Genomic DNA, 27,119 nt, shown 5'->3' with positions numbered 1-27,119 from the left:
TACATATCCACCATGTTTGATGTATTTAGGACTACATATCCACCATGTTTGAGGTATTTAGGACTACATATCCACCATGTTTGATGTTTTTTAGGACTACATATCCACCATGTTTGTTTTTTAGGACTACATATCCACCATGTTTGATGTTTTTAGGACTACATATCCACCATGCTTGATGTTTTTTTAGGATTACATATCTGCCATGTTTGATGTTTTTTCAGAGCGTGGTTCACAGCGTGACGTCAGAGTTCAACAGGAAGCAGCTGTGGTTGGCTAACGAGCCGCTGGTCACATGGCTGCAGGCCAGGGTCAGAGGTCACCTGGTGAGGAAGGGCCACGCCCACAGGATGGCGTTTCTACGGCAACAGGAGCCGCACGTCGTCAAGATACAGGTGATGTGCACACGCACGCACTCACGCACGCACGCACGCACGCACGCACGCACGCACAGTCACGCACGCACAGTCGCGCACGCACGCACGCCCCTAACATGTAGTTCTACTGGATCTCTTCTCCACTAGTCCCTCCCTGACATTTAGTTCTACTGGATCTCTTCTCCACTAGTCCCTCCCTGACATTTAGTTCTACTGTATCTCTTCTCTAGTCCCTCCCTGCCATTTAGTTCTACTGGATCTCTTCTCCACTAGTCCCTCCCTGACATTTAGTTCTACTGGATCTCTTCTCTAGTCCCTCCCTGACATGTAGTTCTACTGGATCTCTTCTCCACTAGTCCCTCCCTGACATTTTGTTCTACTGGATCTCTTCTCCACTAGTCCCTCCCTGACATTTAGTTCTACTGGATCTCTTCTCCACTAGTCCCTCCCTGACATGTAGTTCTACTGGATCTCTTCTCCACTAGTCCCTCCCTGACATTTAGTTCTACTGGATCTCTTCTCCACTAGTCCCTCCCTGACATTTAGTTCTACTGGATCTCTTCTCCACTAGTCCCTCCCTGACATTTAGTTCTACTGGATCTCTTCTCCACTAGTCCCTCCCTGACATTTAGTTCTACTGGATCTCTTCTCTAGTCCCTCCCTGACATTTAGTTCTACTGGATCTCTTCTCCACTAGTCCCTCCCTGACATTTAGTTCTACTGAATCTCTTCTCCACTAGTCCCTCCCTGACATGTAGTTCTACTGGATCTCTTCTCCACTAGTCCCTCCCTGACATTTAGTTCTACTGGATCTCTTCTCCACTAGTCCCTCCCTGACATTTAGTTCTACTGGATCTCTTCTCCACTAGTCCCTCCCTGACATTTAGTTCTACTGGATCTCTTCTCCACTAGTCCCTCCCTGACATTTAGTTCTACTGGATCTCTTCTCTAGTCCCTCCCTGACATTTAGTTCTACTGGATCTCTTCTCCACTAGTCCCTCCCTGACATGTAGTTCTACTGGATCTCTTCTCTAGTCCCTCCCTGACATTTAGTTCTACTGGATCTCTTCTCCACTAGTCCCTCCCTGACATTTAGTTCTACTGAATCTCTTCTCCACTAGTCCCTCCCTGACATGTAGTTCTACTGGATCTCTTCTCCACTAGTCCCTCCCTGACATGTAGTTCTACTGGATCTCTTCTCCACTAGTCCCTCCCTGACATGTAGTTCTACTGGATCTCTTCTCTAGTCCCTCCAGTATATGTATTCCTCATATCTTGGTGTGTCTTATTTTCTTTCCTCCAGGCGTGTTGGAGAGGTTGGGTTAGGGTTAGGGGGTTAACCTAACCCTAACCCTTATTTTCTTTCCTCCAGGCGTGTTGGAGAGGTTGGGTTAGGGTTAGGGTTAGGGTTAGGGTTAGGGTTAGGGTTAGGGTTAGGGTAACCCTAACCCTAACCCTTATTTTCTTTCCTCCAGGCGTGTTGGAGAGGTTGGGTTAGGGTTAGGGTTAGGGTTAGGGTTAGGGTTAGGGTTAGGGTTAGGGTAACCCTAACCCTAACCCTTATTTTCTTTCCTCCAGGCGTGTTGGAGAGGTTGGGTTAGGGTTAGGGTTAGGGTTAGGGTTAGGGTAACCCTAACCCTTATGTTCTTTCCTCCAGGCGTGTTGGAGAGGTTGCAAACAGAGGAGGATCTACAAAGAAAGAATGAACGTTCTGCAAAACAATGTTGGATCTGTTGTCAAGGTATCTGTTAACTGTATGTTGTGTGTTCAGATCCAGTTCCATGTTTTCTTAATGTGTGTGTGCTGTGTGTTCAGATCCAGTTCCATGTTTTCTTAATGTGTGTGTGCTGTGTGTTCAGATCCAGTTCCATGTTTTCTTAATGTGTGTGTGCTGTGTGTTCAGATCCAGTTCCATGTTTTCTTAATGTGTGTGTGCTGTGTGTTCAGATCCAGTTCCATGTTTTCTTAATGTGTGTGTGCTGTGTGTTCAGATCCAGTTCCATGTTTTCTTAATGTGTGTGTGCTGTGTGTTCAGATCCAGTTCCATGTTTTCTTAATGTGTGTGTGCTGTGTGTTCAGATCCAGTTCCATGTTTTCTTAATGTGTGTGTGCTGTGTGTTCAGATCCAGTCCATGTTTTCTTAATGCGTGTGTGTTGTGTGTTCAGATCCAGTCCATGTTTTCTTAATGTGTGTGTGCTGTGTGTTCAGATCCAGTCCATGTTTTCTTAATGCGTGTGTGTTGTGTGTTCAGATCCAGTCCGTGGTGAAGATGTGGAGAGCCAGACGTGCGTTCAGTCAGAGGAAACAGTACTTCAAAGATCACGTGAGTCCTCAGAGCTGACCATCAAATAAACTACTCCACTGCTACAAAGCTGACCATGAGGTTATATCTTCCCTTCTTCTCTGGAGTCCTGCCTCAAAGCAGACCAGAGGTAGAAAACTGTGGTTCCCTGATGTCATCACTAGGGACACATGATGTCATCGCTAGGGACACATGCATCTAGCCTGGCTAATAAGCCAGACTAATATCACACAACACTGTCGCGGTATATTAGTCTGGGCTGGCTCCACTTGGATTTCATTTCCCGGGGGGCGGGTTCAAACATTTTGTCTTTGACGCAATTGGTCAGAGCTACTGTCAGTCAAAAGTCTCAAGCATTGAACGTCACTGTACCAAAGCCCGCCCATATTGCATACCGTGTCCCGATTGGTCCGACCTGTTCTCGGTTGTAGGAAAGAGGCGTGCTACTGAGCCTCGCCAGACCGTAATCCGCTGGTAGGCAATTTTGTTTTGCCAACGGCTGATTCGGTCTGGTTTATTAACCAGGCTAACATGCATCAGTAAGCAGGAACTGGGGATGGTAATGAAGGACCGGGAAGTCTGGCGTGGCGTTGTGAAGTCCATGATCTCAACAGGAAGCCTGGCGTGGCGTTGTGAAGTCCATGATCTCAACAGGAAGTCTGGCGTGGCGTTGTGAAGTCCATGATCTCAACAGGAAGCCTGGCGTGGCGTTGTGAAGTCCATGATCTCAACAGGAAGCCTGGCGTGGCGTTGTGAAGTCCATGATCTCAACAGGAAGCCTGGCGTGGCGTTGTGAAGTCCATGATCTCAACAGGAAGCCTGGCGTGGCGTTGTGAAGTCCATGATCTCAACAGGAAGCCTGGCGTGGCGTTGTGAAGTCCATGATCTCAACAGGAAGCCTGGCGTGGCGTTGTGAAGTCCATGATCTCAACAGGAAGCCTGGCGTGGCGTTGTGAAGTCCATGATCTCAACAGGAAGCCTGGCGTGGCGTTGTGAAGTCCATGATCTCAACAGGAAGCCTGGCGTGGCGTTGTGAAGTCCATGATCTCAACAGGAAGCCTGGCGTGGCGTTGTGAAGTCCATGATCTCAACAGGAAGCCTGGCGTGGCGTTGTGAAGTCCATGATCTCAACAGGAAGCCTGGCGTGGCGTTGTGAAGTCCATGATCTCAACAGGAAGCCTGGCGTGGCGTTGTGAAGTCCATGATCTCAACAGGAAGCCTGGCGTGGCGTTGTGAAGTCCATGATCTCAACAGGAAGCCTGGCGTGGCGTTGTGAAGTCCATGATCTCAACAGGAAGCCTGGCGTGGCGTTGTGAAGTCCATGATCTCAACAGGAAGCCTGGCGTGGCGTTGTGAAGTCCATGATCTCAACAGGAAGCCTGGCGTGGCGTTGTGAAGTCCATGATCTCAACAGGAAGTCTGGCGTGGCGTTGTGAAGTCCATGATCTCAACAGGAAGCCTGGCGTGGCGTTGTGAAGTCCATGATCTCAACAGGAAGCCTGGCGTGGCGTTGTGAAGTCCATGATCTCAACAGGAAGTCTGGCGTGGCGTTGTGAAGTCCATGATCTCAACAGGAAGCCTGGCGTGGCGTTGTGAAGTCCATGATCTCAACAGGAAGCCTGGCGTGGCGTTGTGAAGTCCATGATCTCAACAGGAAGCCTGGCGTGGCGTTGTGAAGTCCATGATCTCAACAGGAAGCCTGGCGTGGCGTTGTGAAGTCCATGATCTCAACAGGAAGCCTGGCGTGGCGTTGTGAAGTCCATGATCTCAACAGGAAGCCTGGCGTGGCGTTGTGAAGTCCATGATCTCAACAGGAAGTCTGGCGTGGCGTTGTGAAGTCCATGATCTCAACAGGAAGTCTGGCGTGGCGTTGTGAAGTCCATGATCTCAACAGGAAGCCTGGCGTGGCGTTGTGAAGTCCATGATCTCAACAGGAAGCCTGGCGTGGCGTTGTGAAGTCCATGATCTCAACAGGAAGTCTGGCGTGGCGTTGTGAAGTCCATGATCTCAACAGGAAGCCTGGCGTGGCGTTGTGAAGTCCATGATCTCAACAGGAAGCCTGGCGTGGCGTTGTGAAGTCCATGATCTCAACAGGAAGCCTGGCGTGGCGTTGTGAAGTCCATGATCTCAACAGGAAGCCTGGCGTGGCGTTGTGAAGTCCATGATCTCAACAGGAAGCCTGGCGTGGCGTTGTGAAGTCCATGATCTCAACAGGAAGCCTGGCGTGGCGTTGTGAAGTCCATGATCTCAACAGGAAGCCTGGCGTGGCGTTGTGAAGTCCATGATCTCAACAGGAAGCCTGGCGTGGCGTTGTGAAGTCCATGATCTCAACAGGAAGCCTGGCGTGGCGTTGTGAAGTCCATGATCTCAACAGGAAGCCTGGCGTGGCGTTGTGAAGTCCATGATCTCAACAGGAAGCCTGGCGTGGCGTTGTGAAGTCCATGATCTCAACAGGAAGCCTGGCGTGGCGTTGTGAAGTCCATGATCTCAACAGGAAGTCTGGCGTGGCGTTGTGAAGTCCATGATCTCAACAGGAAGCCTGGCGTGGCGTTGTGAAGTCCATGATCTCAACAGGAAGCCTGGCGTGGCGTTGTGAAGTCCATGATCTCAACAGGAAGTCTGGCGTGGCGTTGTGAAGTCCATGATCTCAACAGGAAGCCTGGCGTGGCGTTGTGAAGTCCATGATCTCAACAGGAAGCCTGGCGTGGCGTTGTGAAGTCCATGATCTCAACAGGAAGCCTGGCGTGGCGTTGTGAAGTCCATGATCTCAACAGGAAGCCTGGCGTGGCGTTGTGAAGTCCATGATCTCAACAGGAAGCCTGGCGTGGCGTTGTGAAGTCCATGATCTCAACAGGAAGCCTGGCGTGGCGTTGTGAAGTCCATGATCTCAACAGGAAGCCTGGCGTGGCGTTGTGAAGTCCATGATCTCAACAGGAAGCCTGGCGTGGCGTTGTGAAGTCCATGATCTCAACAGGAAGCCTGGCGTGGCGTTGTGAAGTCCATGATCTCAACAGGAAGCCTGGCGTGGCGTTGTGAAGTCCATGATCTCAACAGGAAGCCTGGCGTGGCGTTGTGAAGTCCATGATCTCAACAGGAAGCCTGGCGTGGCGTTGTGAAGTCCATGATCTCAACAGGAAGCCTGGCGTGGCGTTGTGAAGTCCATGATCTCAACAGGAAGCCTGGCGTGGCGTTGTGAAGTCCATGATCTCAACAGGAAGTCTGGCGTGGCGTTGTGAAGTCCATGATCTCAACAGGAAGCCTGGCGTGGCGTTGTGAAGTCCATGATCTCAACAGGAAGCCTGGCGTGGCGTTGTGAAGTCCATGATCTCAACAGGAAGCCTGGCGTGGCGTTGTGAAGTCCATGATCTCAACAGGAAGCCTGGCGTGGCGTTGTGAAGTCCATGATCTCAACAGGAAGCCTGGCGTGGCGTTGTGAAGTCCATGATCTCAACAGGAAGTCTGGCGTGGCGTTGTGAAGTCCATGATCTCAACAGGAAGTCTGGCGTGGCGTTGTGAAGTCCATGATCTCAACAGGAAGCCTGGCGTGGCGTTGTGAAGTCCATGATCTCAACAGGAAGCCTGGCGTGGCGTTGTGAAGTCCATGATCTCAACAGGAAGTCTGGCGTGGCGTTGTGAAGTCCATGATCTCAACAGGAAGCCTGGCGTGGCGTTGTGAAGTCCATGATCTCAACAGGAAGCCTGGCGTGGCGTTGTGAAGTCCATGATCTCAACAGGAAGTCTGGCGTGGCGTTGTGAAGTCCATGATCTCAACAGGAAGTCTGGCGTGGCGTTGTGAAGTCCATGATCTCAACAGGAAGTCTGGCGTGGCGTTGTGAAGTCCATGATCTCAACAGGAAGTCTGGCGTGGCGTTGTGAAGTCCATGATCTCAACAGGAAGCCTGGCGTGGCGTTGTGAAGTCCATGATCTCAACAGGAAGCCTGGCGTGGCGTTGTGAAGTCCATGATCTCAACAGGAAGCCTGGCGTGGCGTTGTGAAGTCCATGATCTCAACAGGAAGCCTGGCGTGGCGTTGTGAAGTCCATGATCTCAACAGGAAGCCTGGCGTGGCGTTGTGAAGTCCATGATCTCAACAGGAAGCCTGGCGTGGCGTTGTGAAGTCCATGATCTCAACAGGAAGCCTGGCGTGGCGTTGTGAAGTCCATGATCTCAACCGCGGTCGAAAAAGTGATGATGATGATGTGTCATTCATACACTAAATACCGTGTGTGTGTGTGTGCGTGTGTGTGCGTGTGCGTGCGTGTGCGTGTGTGCGTGCACGTGTGTGCGTTCAGGAGAAAGACATAGTGAAGATCCAAGCCTTCCTGAAAGCAAACAAAGCCAGAGAAAACTACAGGACGCTGAGTGAGTCATAACACCCTGTCACACATTAATACAGACACACGTAGACACATAACACCCTGTCACACATTAATACAGACACACATAGACACATAACACCCTGTCACACATTAATACAGACACACATAGACACATAACACCCTGTCACACATTAATACAGACACACGTAGACACATAACACCCTGTCACACATTAATACAGACACACGTAGACACATAACACCCTGTCACACATTAATACAGACACACATAGACACATAACACCCTGTCACACATTAATACAGACACACGTAGACACATAACACCCTGTCACACATTAATACAGACACACGTAGACACATAACACCCTGTCACACATTAATACAGACACACATAGACACATAACACCCTGTCACACATTAATACAGACACACGTAGACACATAACACCCTGTCACACATTAATACAGACACACGTAGACACATAACACCCTGTCACACATTAATACAGACACACATAGACACATAACACCCTGTCACACATTAATACAGACACACGTAGACACATAACACCCTGTCACACATTAATACAGACACACGTAGACACATAACACCCTGTCACACATTAATACAGACACACGTAGACACATAACACCCTGTCACACATTAATACAGACACACGTAGACACATAACACCCTGTCACACATTAATACAGACACACGTAGACACATAACACCCTGTCACACATTAATACAGACACACGTAGACACATAACACCCTGTCACACATTAATACAGACACACGTAGACACATAACACCCTGTCACACATTAATACAGACACACATAGACACATAACACCCTGTCACACATTAATACAGACACACGTAGACACATAACACCCTGTCACACATTAATACAGACACACGTAGACACATAACACCCTGTCACACATTATTACAGACACACGTAGACACATAACACCCTGTCACACATTAATACAGACACACGTAACACATAACACCCTGTCACACATTAATACAGACACACGTAGACACATAACACCCTGTCACACATTAATACAGACACACATAGACACATAACACCCTGTCACACATTAATACACACACACACACACACACACATCGCGTGAAAAGAGGAGTTAACGGGCAGTTATGGGCACTAGATTTGCCCATAATTGTGAGTTTAGTAGCATATAAGGTATATATAATATTCAGGTGGTACAATTTGGGAGTTTACTGGAGTTTGTTGGAAGGTTGTTGGAAAGTTTATGACGTTAAGCTGTGTGTGTGTTGAACAACACAGCCATGTCATTAAGCTGTGTGTGTGTGTGTGTGTGTGTGTGTGTGTGTGTGTGTGTGTGTGTGTGTGTGTGTGTGTGTGTGTGTGTGTGTGTGTGTGTGTGTGTGTGTGTGTGTGTGTGTGTGTGTGTGTGTGTGTGTGTGTGTGTCAGCGGGGGCCAGGGACCCCCCTCTCTCGGTGGTCCGTAAGTTCGTCCACCTCCTCGAGCAGAGCCCACTCGACCTGACCGAGGAGCAGGAAGTGACACGCCTGCGACAGGAAGTGGTCACCAAGATCCGCTCCAATCAGACGATGGAGAAAGACCTCAACCTGATGGACATCAAGATCGGCCTGCTGGTCAAGAACAGAATTACCCTGCAGGTAACACTATAGCACCATCTGCTGGTCAAGAACAGAATTACAATGCAGGTAAAACTATAGCACCCTCTGGTGGTCAAGAACAGAATTACACTACAGGTAAAACTATAGCACCATCTGCTGGTCAAGAACAGAATTACACTGCAGGTAACACTATAGCACCATCTGCTGGTCAAGAACAGAATTACAATGCAGGTAAAACTATAGCACCATCTGCTGGTCAAGAACAGAATTACACTACAGGTAAAACTATAGCACCACCTGGTGGTCAAGAACAGAATTACACTACAGGTAAAACTATAGCACCACCTGGTGGTCAAGAACAGAATTGCACTACAGGTAAAACTATAGCACCACCTGGTGGTCAAGAACAGAATTACACTGCAGGTGAAACTATAGCACCATCTGGTGGTCAAGAACAGAATTACACTGCAGGTAAAACTATAGCACCATCTGCTGGTCAAGAACAGAATTACCCTACAGGTGAAACTATAGCACCACCTGATGGTCAAGAACAGAATTACCCTACAGGTGAAACTATAGCACCACCTGATGGTCAAGAACAGAATTACACTGCAGGTAAAACTATAGCACCATATGGTGGTCAAGAACAGAATTACACTGCAGGTACAGAGTATAGCACCCCTAGTGGTCAAGAACAGAATTACACTTATATTAATATGATTTTATGATTGTTAAAAGTGTGATGTGACAGTTACAATGATTGTGATTGGTCTGCGTCCAACAGGACGTGGTGTCACAGTAACAATGATTGTGATTGGTCTGTGTCCAACAGGACGTGGTGTCTCACAGGAAGAAGATGAGCAGTAAGAAGGCGAGGGAGGAGCTTCAGTCTGGAGGCGGAGCTACGGGAGGTCTGGGACTGAAGGGGTTAAGTCAAGGAAAGAGGAAACGACTGGAGGCCTACCAGCACCTGTTCTACTTACTGCAGGTATAACCCTGGTTACTGTAGTAACCTACCAGCACCTGTTCTACTTACTGCAGGTATAACCCTGGTTACTGTAGTAACCTACCAGCACCTGTTCTACTTACTGCAGGTATAACCATGGTTACTGTAGTAACCTAGAGTTCTACTATAACCCTGGTTACTGTAGTAACCTAGAGTTCTACTATAACCCTGGTTACTGTAGTAACCTACCAGCACCTGTTCTACTTACTGCAGTTACTTAAGTAACCTAGTGTAACCCAGCTCCCTTTCTATCTGTCTCTCTGTCTCTCTCTCTCCATGTTAACCCAGTGTCTCTCTCCCAGACCTCTCTCTCTCTCTCCCAGACCTCTCTCTCTCTCTCCCAGACCTCTCTCTCTCTCTCCATGTTAACCCAGTGTCTCTCTCCCAGACCTCTCTCTCTCTCTCCATGTTAACCCAGTGTCTCTCTCCCAGACCTCTCTCTCTCTCTCCATGTTAACCCAGTGTCTCTCTCCCAGACCTCTCTCTCTCTCTTCATGTTAACCCAGTGTCTCTCTCCCAGACCTCTCTCTCTCTCTTCATGTTAACCCAGTGTCTCTCTCCCAGACCTCTCTCTCTCTCTCCATGTTAACCCAGTGTCTCTCTCCCAGACCTCTCTCTCTCTCTCCATGTTAACCTAGTGTCTCTCTCCCAGACCTCTCTCTCTCTCTCCATGTTAACCCAGTGTCTCTCTCCCAGACCTCTCTCTCTTCCCATGTTAACCCAGTGTCTCTCTCCCAGACCTCTCTCTCTCTCTCCATGTTAACCCAGTGTCTCTCTCCCAGACCTCTCTCTCTCTCTCCATGTTAACCCAGTGTCTCTCTCCCAGACCTCTCTCTCTCTCCATGTTAACCCAGTGTCTCTCTCCCAGACCTCTCTCTCTCCCCATGTTAACCTATGTCTCTCTCCCAGACCCAGCCCTCCTACCTATCTCTCTCCCCATGTTAACCTATGTCTCTCTCCCAGACCCAGCCCTCCTACCTATCTCTCTCCCCATGTTAACCTATAGTCTCTCTCCCATCCCAGACCCAGCCCTCCTACCTCTCTCTCTCCCCATGTTAACCTATGTCTCTCTCCCAGACCCAGCCCTCCTACCTATCTCTCTCCCCATGTTAACCTATAGTCTCTCTCCCATCCCAGACCCAGCCCTCCTACCTCTCTCTCTCTCTCCCCATGTTAACCTATAGTCTCTCTCCCATCCCAGACCCAGCCCTCCTACCTGGCCCGGCTCATCTTCCAGATGCCTCAGAACCGCTCCACCAGGTTCATGGACTCAGTGGTCTTCTCTCTCTACAACTACGCCTCCAACCAGAGGGAGGAGTTCCTGCTGCTGAAGCTGTTCCAGACCGCCCTGGAGGAGGAGATACGGTGAGTTGACCTCTGACCTCTAACCCCATGACCTCATGACCCTGGAGGAGGAGATACCATAGATATATATAAGAAAGCTAGATGGCTCACCCGCGCTCTGGCCAATGGAGAGCGACGTTGCTACGTGGCGGCCATCTTACCTCAGGGTTACATAACATTGTGTCTATGGGGCATGTACTCTTAAATAACCACAACTTGCTCAATTTTCAACCGATGTTCAAACGGCTTGGTTTGTTATAAACGTCAGAGACGTCCGCATACTTATATGCTTTCATACGACGTTCATATGAAAAAACTAAATTAAGCAGATAAGCGGAATCATAGCCACGGAATCATAGCCACGGAATCATAGCCACGTTGACAACGTTTGTAATAACCAACCCGTTTGTAAATCCGTCAAGATTTGAGCGAGTTATGACTGTTTTTGTTTGAGCTGCCATAGAACATACTGTACTGTAGCCCCGAAGCAAGATGGCCGCCGGGTGAACTACGTCAGAGACTCCGCCTTCAGCCATCTAGCCTTTATATATATCTATGGGAGATACGGTGAGTTGACCTCTGACCCTATGACCGCAGCTTCAGGGCCTATCTATTGGGGCAGCGGGCAGCGGTGGCCGAACGGTTTGCGGAGCGGTCTTGTTATCGGAAGGTCGCCAGTTCGAATCCCCGGACCGGCACGTTAAAATTACCACCGCTGAAGTGCCCTTGAGCAAGGCATTGAACCCCTACCATGAAATGTTCTATGAGCAGGGTCTGGCTGTAAACAAGCATCTCGAGCTTAGTCCATTCACCCTGGGTAAACAAAGAACTTTGCTTTGCTTCGCTTTATCTCAAGGTGCATCAGGCGCCATCTTGGAAGTAGCTAGATGTAGCCAAACCCCCGAGGGGATCGACAACAACGGGAGCTATGATTAATTATAACGCGACTGTTGTACCCCTGGAACAGGGGATAATAGTATGTGAAACAATACGCAGACGTCTTCTCTCATTCAAGGCTTTGTATTGAATCAATTATCAAATAATCAACACATCATAGATAAACATACATATTACAGCATCTTCACAATCAAGGTACGTATGAATCATCATCAATTATACAGGACGAGAACCAGGTAAGTGTATAGGTAGCTCGGTGTCCATAATAACACATTTAACTTGGCTTACTGTACATTCCATATCCCTGAGATAAATACTGTATATAGGTAAGCATGTGTTAATAATCATTTTAAACCAACACTTTTAGCTCTAGATTAATTATCACTTTTAACTTCAATAAACTTATGTCTTCTTTTCATACCATTTGCAATGTGACTTTAACCAGCCTAAAATGTACCCAGAAAACATTAGTGCAATACAGAACAGAAATGATAACTATGCACCACTTCTTCAGAGTTGTGCATTCTGGCATCCAGCAAAACCGTAACCCCTTTTCTATGAGTGACGTCATCACAAACAGCGACGTGCTGTCTGCTGACATGGCTTGTGCTACGTTAGCTTAGCTTAGCTCATAGTATACATGTTGTGGTCAGTGAGTAAGCACTACAAACGCTATTAATGTTCTTTCTCCCATCAAAACACACAAAACCCTGAGTGCAAAAATAGCATGAAACTATGTATCCACAGGGTAACGTTTCCCCATATATTTACCTGGAACAGGGGATAATAGTATGTGAAACAATACGCAGACGTCTTCTCTCATTCAAGGCTTTGTATTGAATGGAGATTGGTGCTGCGGTTCCCCCTACAGGCAGGCTGAAGGCATGAGCAATCGATCGATCTCACAGACATTACTAGTCAGTTATCTTCACTGTAGAAATACTATGCACTGTATGCAGTTCACTATCATGCAGAAATATGTAGAAATACTATGCACTGTATGCAGTTCACTATCATGCAGAAATATCATTCTATTACATACTCCCCCTCAAAAACAGATGTTGTCCTCAACATTGTGATCAGTAATCCTGTAGTGACCGGCAATACCCTAGTCCCCACTATTGAAATCTGGAACTCTTTTGAAACATGAAACTCTTTCACCAAATAAAAGTCATTGCAATGTTACATTCTTGGAACTCTTTTGCAAACATTCACATTCAAGTATGACAATCCGGAACTCTTTTTATACCCTCGTTAGTAGTTTGCTGTGTGTAACAGTCTGTGAGTTTATCTGTCACTCGGCTTTGTTTCAAGTCCACGAGTAAGTGACAGTTCAGGACAATGAGTGTATATGAAAAGGGGTGCATTCAACAGTCTATAGATATTCCATATATGAAGGGAGGCTGGTAGCAGTATGGCTGCATCGGAACTGTCCATGGCACATGGGCATTTGCATAATAAGGCAGCACCGCTATGTTGTGGCAAGTTGGATTGCCAAGCTGGTCATACGTGAATATCTTCGGTGGTCTGCACTCCCTCTGAGGCCGGGGAGATCTCTGCTCTTCCCCAACACCTCGGGCTGGCGACTGAGGTACTTCTACAGGTAAGTTCTCCATTTGATTATTCTCAGGTAGGTTCCGGTAGGTTCGGTTTCCATCGCTGTCAGGTAAGTTATCCTCTTGACCCTCCTCGCTCTCAGGTAAGCGTTCCCCTGAGCTCTCCCCGCGGTCAGGTACGTAGTCCACTAAGTCTGTCCATTCATCCATGTCCTCCGGTTCAGACAGCCAACTGTCGACAGGTTCCCCTGTAACAACCTCCTGCTGATCCTGTGGTTGCCGTCGTGGCATGTCCACCAAGTAGTACTCCTCTTCATCATCGTCGTCGTCGTCTTCAGTAATGTCTTTGTCCGTCTCCGCTGTTTTCCGCGGTTTCACGCGTGGGTGTACTTGATCCTCCAGTGGCAGGTAGTCGCAGGGCAAGAGAAGATTGCGATGTAATACCCTAGTTCTCCCTTTCCCTTGCTCTGGTTTCAGCTCATAGACTGGTACATCTCTCCCCACTTGACGAACGACAGTATGGATCGTATCTTCCCAATGATTCCTCAACTTGCCTGGACCTCCCCGAGGCGTCATATTCCTCACCAGGACGCGGTCCCCTGGATACAATGCTGAGCTCCTGACTTTGGTATCATAAGCTCCTTTGCTCTTTACTGTAGCTTTATGCATGTTTTCTTGTGTGATCTTATAGGCCTCTTCCATGCCTTTTTTCCATTTCTCCACATAGTCACGGTGACTGCCACCGCTTGGTTCAGGATTCAAGTCGAATAGCATATCAATGGGTAGTCGTGGGGACCGCCCAAAGAGGAGGTAGAATGGGGAGAACCCCGTTACTTCACACCGAGTGCAATTGTATGCATATATCAGCTTGTTCAAAGAATCCTTCCAATTTGACTTTTGTTGGTCAGTGAGCGTCTTTAACATCTGAAGTAATGAGCGATTAAAACGCTCTACTTGTCCATTCCCCTGAGGGTGGTAGGGCGTCGTCCTCGACCCAGCGACGCCGCAGTACTTGCTCAGTTGGGAGAAGAGCTGATTCTCAAACTCCCCCCCCTGATCATGATGTATCCTCGACGGAAATCCATACTTGAGTGCGTAGTCATTAAAGATCCGATCAGCCACAGTTTTTCCTGACTTATTTGTGGTAGCATACGCCTGGGCGAAGCGAGTGAAGTGGTCAATGATTACGAGTATATATTCATACCCACCCTTGCACTTGTCGAGGTGGAGGAAGTCAATCGAGACAAGTTCAAATGGTTGGGTTGTGATGATACTGGTGAGTGGTGCTCTTGTCTGACGGCAGGGTGTTTTCTGTTTCAGACAGCTACAACTCCTAAGGACATACTGCTCCACTTCTCTTTGCATATATGGCCAAAAGAACCGCTCCCGTATCAATGATGTTGTCCTGTCTATTCCTTGATGGCCCATTTTGTCGTGTAGTTCCCTGAACACTGTAGCTTTATGCTTTCCCGGCAGCACCTGTTGTCTCCGTTTTGCTGTCTTCCTGTAGAGTACTCCACCGTCACATATCTCAAGCCTATCCCATTCCCTTAACAGGCATCGACTGTGCATGCTGAGACTTTTCAGTTCTCTCCCAACTGGTCTCGTTCCTGACAATTTGTACTGTACCACTGGTGCTATGTTTGGGTCATCGCTCTGACTCTGTTGTATCTCTGCTACGGTGAATGGTATAATAGATGCACTCCTGGTTGCCACTGCACATGTAGCCGAGATAGCCATCGACCATGCGACGTCAGACTCTTGCTGTGCTCCTACTGCCTGTGAAGTTGCTCCCACTGCATCAGATGACATCTCCTCGGTACAGTGTCGCATTAGGGTCTCCATGTCTATGGGCATCCTAGACAAGCTGTCCGCATCTATATTCTCTTTTCCTGGGCGATATTTAATGGTGAAATGAAAATCAGCAAGTTCTGAGACCCATCGACTCCCTGTTGCGTTCAATTTGGCAGTGGACAACACATATGTGAGCGGGTTGTTATCGCTGTACACTGTGAAGAATGGGGCGTAATATAAATAATCACGAAACTTTTCGGTGATGGACCATTTAAGAGCCAGAAACTCCAGTTTCCCCGAGTGGAGATTGTAGTTCTTCTCTGGTGCTGTCAACGTTCGTGATCCATACGCAATGACTCTGAGTTTCCCAGTCTGTCGCTGATATAACACAGCTCCTAAACCCTTGTTGGACGCGTCCGTGTGAAGGATGAAAGGCTGAGAAAAGTCTGGGAATCCAAGGACTGGAGGCTGAACTAGACAGTCAATCAGCTGCTCTAGGATCCGTTGGTGCATGTCTGTCCACTTGACTGGTGTGTGTGATGGTACTCCTCTGATCTTTGCTTTTGTCTGCAGCTTCCTTCCTCTGTATTGTCCCTTGTTTTCTTCTTCCGGCCCTTTGAGTAGGTCGTAGAGTGGACTGGCGATGCGTGAAAAATCCTTTATATATTGCCTATAGTAGCTTAATAGGCCCATAATACTCCTCAGCTCACCGACAGTCTTTGGCTTTTTCTCCTTGAGGGCCCGTACGGCTGCAGTGTCGGCTGGGTCCATTCTGCTACCTTCCGCAGACACAATTCTGCCAAGATACCGGACTTGAGTCTTGAAAAGGTCACACTTACGTGGCTTGAGTTTAATCCCATACTGCCGCAGACGCTGTAGTACTCTTCTGACATCGTTGACATGGGTTTCAAACGTTTTGCTGAATACAATTGTGTCATCCAAATATGGAACACATATTTCATCCCTTAAATCATCTAAACACTCCTCCATGCAGCGTTGGAATACTGCAGGTGCATTCATGAGCCCGAATGGGATTCTAACCCACTCATACAAGCCCCACGGGGTCACGAAGGCTGTCAGGTGCTTGCTTTCTTTGGCCATGAAGCCCTGGTGGTACGCTTTTCCCTGGTCCAACAGAGAAAACAGGGTGTTCCCCCCCAGGTTATCCATAATGTCCTGTACCCGGGGGATTGGTTGCCGGTCAGGGTGAGTCTTCTTGTTCAACGCTCTGTAGTCTATACATAAGCGCAAAGTGCCGTCTTTTTTCCTTACACAGACCATAGGAGAGGAATAGGATGAGTTTGATTTCTCAACCCAGCCTTGTGCAATCAAATCAAGTATATATTCCTTCATTTCCTGGTACAACGGCTTTGGGACAGACACGTATGTTCGTGCCACTGGGTCACTGTCTTTCAATGAAATGTACAACTGTAACTGTTCAATACAGCCTATGTCATCATCAGTCCTGGAGAACGAACTGGATTCCTCCCGTAGCATTTGACTTACTATTTGTCCCTGTTCTTCACTTATGTGACTCAGGTCAACAGGGGGGTCCCACAGCTCCTCACTGATATCATCCTTGTTGGCACCACGATTCTGAATGTGGTTTACATTGACAGGTGAGTGAGCCTTTTCCAGTATGCTGGCTGGATATATTGACTTGACGGGCTGTGCAGTGCCAATTAGGGTTTTCCCTGATAAAATTATATCATGGTTGGTGGGGTTTTGCACATCCACAGTGACTTTTGGTGAAGCTCCCTTTCTGACTAATAAGAGGGTGTCACAAAATTCAAGCCCTTCTGGCCATTGCTGGTTCTCATCTGGCTCAAATACAAGTGTTGTGTCCTCTTCAAAGGGCCTTGCCTGCACCCGACATTTAACCTGAACTGCACAATGTTTTGGCACAGTGATCTTCCCAATCATTGTTTTTACTGAATATTCACCCATCTGTTCTGTACTCACTGCGTTGATGAAAGCCCTTACTTGGTTCTTTTTCAAAGTCGGGAAAGCCATCTCCACGGTCTTCACCAAATTCTCTGGGTGAGTGTATTCTGTCTGCTTCTTTAGACTGTTTACGATGATGCACTCAATAACATTAAAACCAAGTATGGGGCAAGGCTGCTGGTTACCTTTCAGCACCAACACTGGGATTTGGAGCTCTGGGATTTGGAGCTCTTTAGCGTCCGCTGCCAAACTGAAAGTCACTTCTACATACCCGACATAGGGCATTCCGGTTCCATTTGCAGCTTCAAGGTGTAAGGGCTTAAGTGGATCAATAATCTCTGCAATCTCTCTCAGTTTTACATCCGGTAAGTGTTCAGCCTTCCACTCTTCATCTATAACACACACCTGTGAGCCTGTATCCCATAGCATCTGAGTTCTCTGTCCCTGTAAGTAAGCTTCAACTAGACATTTCTTTCCCACCAACTCAATCACTGTGGATCGACTTCTTGTCTGGCTGTTCCTGCCTTTATCATTAACACTGTGGCATGTGTAAGTTCTTTGTCTCTCTTCTTTTGGCAAGTTGCATGGTGTACAGTTGTTTTTATGTTCTGACCAGTGGATAACTTGACATTCTCTTGAACAGTAAATTGTTTTCTTACAGACAGAGCACTGTTTCAATGTTTGGTTTTCCTCTCCTCTTCCACAGTTTGCACAGCGTTGGGACACATTTAAGTGTCGGGTCACTCCCGGTCCCGTGGAAGCGACCGCTCTTCGTTTAAAGGACTCTCACGGGCTGGTCTTGGTTCTCTGTACATCCTGCAGCCTGCACGGAAGTGCTCGCTACTCCCGCAGTTGAAGCAATGCTGGCAGTACTCCACACCATTCTGTCTGCAGTTGAAACATACTGACCGGGAACGTGGTGCGGTGTAGAATCGTTGGGGTGAAGATCTCTGTTGAAACTGCGCTGTTTCTCTCGTTGGCCCCTGTCCTTGAGCTGACCATTGACCCTGTATCGGCCCGGATGGGTGATTGTAGGCTGGCATATTTCCATATTCTCTATCGGCCGGCTGATATTGCTGAGGCCCCTGTGTTGGCTTCTGGATACTTTCTCTGATGTGGGCGACCTCAGCTTTCAGATCCTTTAACATCACCATGTCTGATCGTAATTCTTTAAGCTCCATTAACAAATCAGATGCAGGGGTGGTTGTCTGCTGTTGTGAGTTACATTTCTTCTCGACAGAAACATCACTGGACTGGACTACATGGACATTAGTGGAACGAGGTGGTAAGTTCTGTCTCTTTTTATCCTGCCTCTCTTTGTCATTAGCGCATGCAACATTAAGTTTCTCCAGCAGCATTTCATCCGAGGTAGATGTCTGTAGGAGGTAAGGTTGTAGGTCACTCTTTACACTGTCACTCTGTAAACCAGTAAGTACTGTATGCATGAACAGGCTCTGTACTAGTGTGGGGTCGTACTTAAGGCCAGACTCTGCCTCCTGAGAGGCAAACAGAATTTTCTGTCTCAAGTCCATTGTACGCAGGAGAAAGTTCTGTGGGGTCTCCTTTTGACCCTGTGCGTCCGCGGTAAGTTGCTTGTACAGCTCTGTTGCACTCTTCTCCTGATAATGAGACCTGAGGATACTACGTAAGGTAGGTAAAGTGAGATCTTTTTTTCCTTCAAGGTAATTCCGCAGCTGCAGGCCTGGTACGATAGCTCTGATCACAGCGTCCACTATTTCTAGGTCTGAATAACCTTTACTCAGCCCGTTCTCCATTTGACGCGCCAGACTAGAAAACGTGAGCCGGTCTTTCTGTCCAAGTTCTCCTATTTGACCCGATATCTTGAACTCTTTGCGCCAGGGTGCACTATCTGGATGGGCCGGTACCACATTATTTTGTGGTGAGTTGTGGTCTAGAGTAGGATCCACCTTTTTATTCACCAACACCTGCATTTCACTCTCCTTCTGCTGCAGAGCAAGTTTCAGTGTCTCTAGCTCCCTTTGCAATTTTTCCTGCTCCTCATTTTGTTTTGGTTTAGCTGATGAACTCATTTCACTAGTATCTTCAAATTTCTCCATCGTATCCTTTAAACTCAGCATCCATGCCATGCCATCATCTTCTAGGTTCGCCAAATAATCACTGTCCACATATTTTATGACATGTGAGATAAGAGCGTTGCGAGTTTTGTCCATCACATCCTCCTTCACTGACTGTGGTATTTGCAGCTCAATGATTTTTATCAGTTGGTCTCTGTTAAGTCTGTACAATGCTCCTTTAATCTCCAGCTGTAAGGTCTCCAACATAGACTCCATTTTAGCAGGTAGGTGGACAACAGTGCTAGTGTAGAGGGTTTTCACTGAACGTTGCTGCTCCCTAGTGGTCACTTGGTTCACCTCAGAATGCACACGTACCAGTCACTTTTGGCCCTCTTTTATAGCCACTTTGTCCTCTGCTGCCTGAGTTGTTTTTGGAAGATGCTTGATGAGAGGGGTCCTTGTGGGTACTGAGGATGGTCCTCCCTTCTGGCATCTCAGCAGTGCCTCCAAATGTTGTACCCCTGGAACAGGGGATAATAGTATGTGAAACAATACGCAGACGTCTTCTCTCATTCAAGGCTTTGTATTGAATCAATTATCAAATAATCAACACATCATAGATAAACATACATATTACAGCATCTTCACAATCAAGGTACGTATGAATCATCATCAATTATACAGGACGAGAACCAGGTAAGTGTATAGGTAGCTCGGTGTCCATAATAACACATTTAACTTGGCTTACTGTACATTCCATATCCCTGAGATAAATACTGTATATAGGTAAGCATGTGTTAATAATCATTTTAAACCAACACTTTTAGCTCTAGATTAATTATCACTTTTAACTTCAATAAACTTATGTCTTCTTTTCATACCATTTGCAATGTGACTTTAACCAGCCTAAAATGTACCCAGAAAACATTAGTGCAATACAGAACAGAAATGATAACTATGCACCACTTCTTCAGAGTTGTGCATTCTGGCATCCAGCAAAACCGTAACCCCTTTTCTATGAGTGACGTCATCACAAACAGCGACGTGCTGTCTGCTGACATGGCTTGTGCTACGTTAGCTTAGCTTAGCTCATAGTATACATGTTGTGGTCAGTGAGTAAGCACTACAAACGCTATTAATGTTCTTTCTCCCATCAAAACACACAAAACCCTGAGTGCAAAAATAGCATGAAACTATGTATCCACAGGGTAACGTTTCCCCATATATTTACCTGGAACAGGGGATAATAGTATGTGAAACAATACGCAGACGTCTTCTCTCATTCAAGGCTTTGTATTGAATGGAGATTGGTGCTGCGGTTCCCCCTACAGGCAGGCTGAAGGCATGAGCAATCGATCGATCTCACAGACATTACTAGTCAGTTATCTTCACTGTAGAAATACTATGCACTGTATGCAGTTCACTATCATGCAGAAATATGTAGAAATACTATGCACTGTATGCAGTTCACTATCATGCAGAAATATCATTCTATTACACGACTAGCGACGGGACCGCGATGGGCCGTCTAATACATAATCTTCCGTTAGAATTGGAAGCAGTGATTTAGATCAAGAGTTATTCATGTAAGATTTGTGTGTGCGTGTGCGTGTGCGTGTGCGTGTGTGCGTGTGTGTGTGCGTGTGTGCGTGTGCGTGTGCGTGTGTGCGTGTGCGTGTGTGCGTGTGCGTGCTCCAGGTCCAAGGTGGACCAGCTGCAGGACATCGTCACAGGGAACCCGACGGTCATCAAGATGGTGGTCAGCTTCAACCGAGGGGCTCGAGGTCACAACGCCCTGCGGGCCCTGCTGGGGCCCGTGGTCAGAGAGCTGCTGACCGATGCAGGCCTGCAGGGCCTCAACACCAGCCCTGTGGACGTCTACAAGGCCTGGGTCAGTGCAGCGCCCAGGATTTCATTAGATAATTGACACTGGGTGAAAGAATGTGTTGCACAATTTGTGGGATAAAAATGTAGAGATAAAAAAGAGGGTCCATACTAAGACATACAGGCTTGTTACACAGAACTAGACCTTTAGAACAGTTTTTGAAACGACCCCTATCTGCTGGGAAGGTAACACTCTATGGTTGCCGTGCTGTTAGATGGAGCGTAAAGGTTTCAGAGCAGATTAACATTGTGAAACGTGGTCCCTTCCAGGTGAACCAGATGGAGACAGAATAGATTAACATTGTGAAACGTGGTCCATTCCAGGTGAACCAGATGGAGACAGAATAGATTAACATTGTGAAACGTGGTCCCTTCCAGGTGAACCAGATGGAGACAGAGACAGATTAACATTGTGAAACGTGGTCCCTTCCAGGTGAACCAGATGGAGACAGAATAGATTAACATTGTGAAACGTGGTCCCTTCCAGGTGAACCAGATGGAGACAGAGACAGATTAACATTGTGAAACGTGGTCCCTTCCAGGTGAACCAGATGGAGACAGAGACAGATTAACATTGTGAAACGTGGTCCCTTCCAGGTGAACCAGATGGAGACAGAGACAGATTAACATTGTGAAACGTGGTCCCTTCCAGGTGAACCAGATGGAGACAGAATAGATTAACATTGTGAAACGTGGTCCCTTCCAGGTGAACCAGATGGAGACAGAGACAGATTAACATTGTGAAACGTGGTCCCTTCCAGGTGAACCAGATGGAGACAGAGACAGATTAACATTGTGAAACGTGGTCCCTTCCAGGTGAACCAGATGGAGACAGAGACAGATTAACATTGTGAAACGTGGTCCCTTCCAGGTGAACCAGATGGAGACAGAGACAGGAGAGGCCAGTAAGCTGCCCTACGAGGTGACCCCGGAGCAGGCCATGTCTCACCAGGAGGTCCACACCAGGCTGGAGGCCTCCAGCCTGGCGCTACGCTACGCTACCGATAAAGTCCTGACCTCCATCACCTCCTCCCTGGACAACATCCCGTAAGTCAGTGGTTCCCAAAGTGGGGTCCGGGGACCCCTAGGGGTACTTGAGGGAGTTCCAGGGGGTACCTAGCTCAATTAGAGATAGTTAGGAACCAAATGGACCCTTGGGTCTGTAACTCAGAGAGTGTACAAATGGAACTCAGAGAGTGTACAAATGGAACCAAATGGGTCTCAGAGTTAAATTTACAGTGGATTTACAATATAAATTGGGGTACCAGAGATATAAATGCCATTAACTCATTTATGGGGGGTCCATGAAATTAATATGTTTCAGAATCACTGCTAGTAAAAATCCTCCCTTATCGGGGTCACTGGCATATGTTTTCAAATGGGGGGTCCGTGGCCTAATCAATTTTGATTTGGGGGTCCTTGACACGAAAAAGCAAATAATCGATTGTATCAATACTACATTTTTGTGCGTGGTATTTAGCAATTTTTAGAAGAAAAATGAAAAAGAGGGGTTTAATTATTTAGTTTAAAATAATGTCAATGTATTTTTATTTTAAATAGTTACTGCAGGGGTGCCCAACCAGTCGACCGGTTGACCTCGAGATGATTTCGGGAAAAAAAAAAAAAAAAGCGAGCTGAATAGCTTCGAGCCCTCCATAATACACTGCTACCGAAAATAGCAGATCTACAACCTCTCTACAAGTGCATTATGCATTGCATCAGTCAGGTTGTTAGCTTGTACATCTGTTCTGCAGGTTTAAGAGATAATGCAGTGATCATTTTGTACCACTAGATGGTGCTGTTTAACAATGCATTGGAGGGTGAAGAACCACAATAATTCTGCAATGCACCCAAGTCATTCCAATAACATACATGTGTGTGTGTGTGTGTGTGTGTCTGTATGTGTGCGCGTGTGCGTGTCTGTGTGTCTGTGTGTGTGTGTGTCTGTATGTGTGCACGTGTGCGTGTCTGTGTGTGTGTGTGTGTGCGTGCGTGCAGCTATGGTATGAGATACATCGCCAAGGTTCTGAAGAGCTCCCTCCATGAGAAGTTCCCTGACGCTACAGAAGATGAACTACTGAAGGTATTTATTCATTCATTCATGTTCCTGTGTTTGTTTTTGTATATATGAACCTTTATTGAAAGGATAGGCAGAGACTCGGTCCAGGACAGATTGTACATGTTCTGTTTCACTCACCATAATATATTGTTCTTATTTATCATGTTAATATTATTATTATTTATATTACAGATCGTAGGTAACCTGCTGTACTATATTAATATTACAGATTGTAGGTAACCTGCTCTACTATATTTATATTACATTACATTACATTACAGTCATTTAGCAGACGCTTTTATCCAAAGCGACTTACAATAAGTGTATTCAACATAGGTAGGGAACAAAAACTACTAATCACCAGAAGTCTTTAGTGCATTTTCTGCAAAAACAAGCAACCAAGAGTATACCTAGCGCTAAGGTAAAAGTGCAATATATCAGCTACCTATTTCCTTAAACAGATGAGACAAAATAGCTAAATCAAATGAGCATGAGCTAAAACAATTAAGTGTATCGACTAAACAAGATCCAATAAACAATACAACAATAGAAAACAAGCGTTCGTACAACTAGTTAACAACAAGTAGGTCAGGCAGAGAGGAAGGGTAGTGTTTCCTGAAGAGGTGGGTTTTCAACCTGCGGCGAAATATGGGCAGTGACTCTGCTGTCCTAACATCAGTGGGAAGTTCATTCCACCACTGTGGGGCCAGAACAGAAAAGAGTCGTGACCGTGTGGATCGGCCAGAAGGACCCTTGAGTGACGAGGCAATCAGTCGCCCCGAGGTGGCAGACCGAAGTGGTCGGGCAGGGGTGTAGGCATCGACCATAGCCCGGAGGTAGGAAGGAGCTGTTCCTTTCACTGCCCTATAGGCTAACACCAGGGTTTTGAACTGGATGCGAGCTGCTACGGGGAGCCAGTGTAGAGAACGGAGAAGGATGGTTGTGTGGGAGAACTTGGGGCGGTTGAACACCAGACGAGCCGCAGCTTTCTGAACAAGCTCCAGAGGTCTGATGGCAGATGCCGGAGCACCAGCAAGGAGGGAGTTGCAGTAGTCCAGGCGGGAGATGACGAGAGCCTGGATGAGCACATGGGCTGCCTTCTCCGTGAGGAAGGGGCGAATCCTCCTGATGTTGTAGAGGAGGAATCTGCAGGACCTTGTCACTGATGCGATGTTTGCCGAGAACGTCAGTTGATCGTCCAGGGTCACACCCAGATTCTTCGCAGTCCGAGTTGAGGTCACCACAGCATTATCAATGGTGATGGCCATGTCTCGGTGCGGACAGCCCTTCCCCGGGAGGAACATCAGCTCGGTCTTGTCCAGGTTGAGCTTCAGGTGGTTTGTCGACATCCACTCCGAGATGTCAGCCAGACAAGCAGCAATGCGTGCCTCCACTTGGGTATCAGAGGGGGGGAATGAGAGGATCAGCTGGGTGTCATCGGCATAGCAGTGGTAGGAAAAGCCATGGGAGTGGATGACAGCACCCAGAGATGTAGTGTAGAGAGAGAAAAGAAGAGGACCCAGAACCGAGCCTTGGGGAACCCCAGTTGTGAGCCTGTGTGGTTCTGACACAGACCCTCTCAGCATCACCTGGTAGGAGCGACCCGTCAGGTAGGATGCAAACAGGGAGAGTGCAGAGCCTGAGACACCCATCGCCTCGAGGGTGGAGAGGAGGATCTGATGGTTCACCGTGTCGAACGCTGCAGACAGGTCCAGGAGTATCAGGACGGAGGAGAGAGAGTTCGCTCTAGCGGCATGGAGCGACTCCGTCACTGCCAGCAGGGCAGTCTCTGTCGAGTGACCCACTTTGAACCCAGACTGGTTGGAGTCCAGGAGGTTGTTCTGGTGGAGATAGGAGGACAGTTGTTTAAAGACAGCACGTTCGAGAGTTTTAGATAGGAAGGATAGAAGGGAAACCGGTCTGTAGTTCTTGATCTCAGAGGGGTCAAGTGTCGGTTTCTTCAGGAGGGGGGTGACTCTGGCAGTCTTGAAAGTAGAGGGAAAGTAGCCAGATGTCAGAGAGGTGTTAATAAGGTGGGTTAAGAAGGGAAGAAGTTCAGGTGCAATAGACTGCAACAGAGTGGATGGGACCGGGTCCAGAGAGCATGAGGTGGGGCGACTAGAGGTAACAAGGAGAAGGACCTCGTTAGGGGAGAGGGGAGAGAAGTGGGATAGAGAGGGGATGGGGGGGGGAAGAGGAGTAGATGAAGGTAGAGAGGGGGGGGGTGGCAGGCAGACGGGTGTGGGTAGTGCGCAGGGCACCAGCCGGGGGAGGAGGGAAGGAGGATCGGATATCGTTCACCTTCTTGTCAAAGAAGTTGGCGAAATCGTCAGGGAGGAGGGACGAGGAGGGAGGAGGGGGTGGTGGTTGTAGGAGAGAGGAGAAAGTTTCAAAGAGTTTTTTAGGGTTGGAAGCAGAAGCCTGAATTTTAGTGCAGAAAAAAGCAGCTTTAGCAGCTGATAGAGAGGAGGAAAAAGTAGAAATGAGAGATTGGAAGGTGAGAAGGTCCTCCAGGAGGTTGCCAATTCTCCATTTGCGCTCAGCCACTCTCAGGCTCCGTCTCTCAGTCCGCACTGAGTCCGACAACCAGGGGGCAGGTGGAGTTTGGCGTGCAGGCCTGGTGGTGAGGGGACAGAGATGGTCGAGAGAAGAGGATAGAGTAGAGAAAAGAAGATCTGTGGCGGTATCAGGGGATAGAAGAGCAAAGGATTCAGGGGCAGGGAGAGCAGAGAGAACAGAAGAGGAAAGATCAGTGGAGGAAAGTGAGCGAAGATTGTGACGTGAGGAAATCATGTGGGTAGGGAGGGGCTGTGAGGGGGGAGAGGAGAGAGATAGAGAGTAGGACATGAAGTAGTGATCAGAGAGTTTCTTACCCTTTTCACTGGAAAGAGGAGTGACAGACAGGTTAGCAATAGAGCAGCCTCTGGTGAAGATCAGGTCCAGTTGGTTGCCCGCCTCATGGGTAGGAGGAGATGGGGAAATAACTAGGTCAAAGGCGGCGAGAAACGAAAGTAGTGGGTCTAGCTGCTTCTCAGTCGGGAGGTTGAAGTCACCCAGAAGGATGAATCCAGAGCCATCGACAGGGAAGTGGGAGACTAGATGGTCCAGCTCCTCCAGGAAGCCACCAGCAGGGCCCGGTGGGCGATAAACAACTGCAATGGTGAGCTTGACTGGATGAGAAACAGTGACCACATGAAATTCAAATGAGGTAGGAGAGAATTGTGACAGTGAAACCGGAGAGTATTTCCATTTTCTGGAAATTAGCAGACCAGCCCCACCACCTGTCCGCACGGCTCTGGGAGTGTGAGAGAAAGAGTACACATCTGACAGAGCCGCGGGCGTAGCAGTGTTTTCTGGTCTGATCCAGGTCTCAGTCAGAGCAAGGAAGTTAAGGGAGAGCAAGGATGCGTAGGCTGAGATGAAAGCAGATTTGCCTTCCACCACAGCCGAGTGGCAATTCCAAAGCCCTCCCGTTACCACTTGCTCGACGTGAGTTGAAAGAGTAGGATAGATGAGATTAGTTGTGTCGCGACATCTGGGTGTAACCCAGTGTTTGTGCGACCACCAGGAAGAAGAGAGGACAGGAATAGGAAGAAAACACATTGTAGATCACTAAACATATACTACTATACACTACTATATCTATCACACTACTATATATGTCACTAATCAATGATACAGCTTATCGTTCAGTGACGAAGTCGGACTTTGACAAAGTCGCCTGTCGCCTTTGTTCGCCTGGCCTTCGTTTGCTGGACGCCGCTTAAAAGCTGACGCTTTCAGCTGGTGGTATAAGGCCACTTCAACTGATTGCTAGTCGTCTGCCAGGAGTGGTGGCAAAACCACACACTTCACAAGGCAATCAAGTGGCCTATACAGGGTGAAACTACTTATACTACTTCAAAGTGCCAATAGCCTACTGCTTGAAGCACACAAACAA

The 27,119-nt window shown here is 47.7% G+C and overlaps 1 protein-coding gene across 2 annotated transcripts in view; it reads left to right on the top strand.

Moving 5' to 3' along the window:
- Positions 1 to 27,119, top strand: part of iqgap2 (IQ motif containing GTPase activating protein 2) — a 169,413-nt gene that overhangs the window by 126,418 nt on the left and 15,876 nt on the right. For both annotated transcript variants that reach the window (XM_079518014.1, XM_079518015.1), the window contains 10 exons: positions 225 to 395; positions 2,035 to 2,118; positions 2,630 to 2,701; positions 6,973 to 7,042; positions 8,490 to 8,698; positions 9,492 to 9,647; positions 10,867 to 11,030; positions 20,935 to 21,127; positions 21,992 to 22,167; positions 23,119 to 23,203. In XM_079518014.1, the coding sequence (XP_079374140.1) occupies positions 225 to 395; positions 2,035 to 2,118; positions 2,630 to 2,701; positions 6,973 to 7,042; positions 8,490 to 8,698; positions 9,492 to 9,647; positions 10,867 to 11,030; positions 20,935 to 21,127; positions 21,992 to 22,167; positions 23,119 to 23,203 (1,380 nt within the window). The remainder of the gene's footprint in view (positions 1 to 224; positions 396 to 2,034; positions 2,119 to 2,629; positions 2,702 to 6,972; positions 7,043 to 8,489; positions 8,699 to 9,491; positions 9,648 to 10,866; positions 11,031 to 20,934; positions 21,128 to 21,991; positions 22,168 to 23,118; positions 23,204 to 27,119) is intronic.

Source organism: Electrona antarctica (genome assembly GCF_951216825.1).
Source record: "Electrona antarctica genome assembly, chromosome: 13".
In the NCBI taxonomy this organism is placed as follows: Eukaryota; Metazoa; Chordata; class Actinopteri; order Myctophiformes; family Myctophidae; genus Electrona; species Electrona antarctica.
Note: the sequence above shows the minus strand (reverse complement) of the source record. Positions and strands in the feature narration are given on the sequence as shown.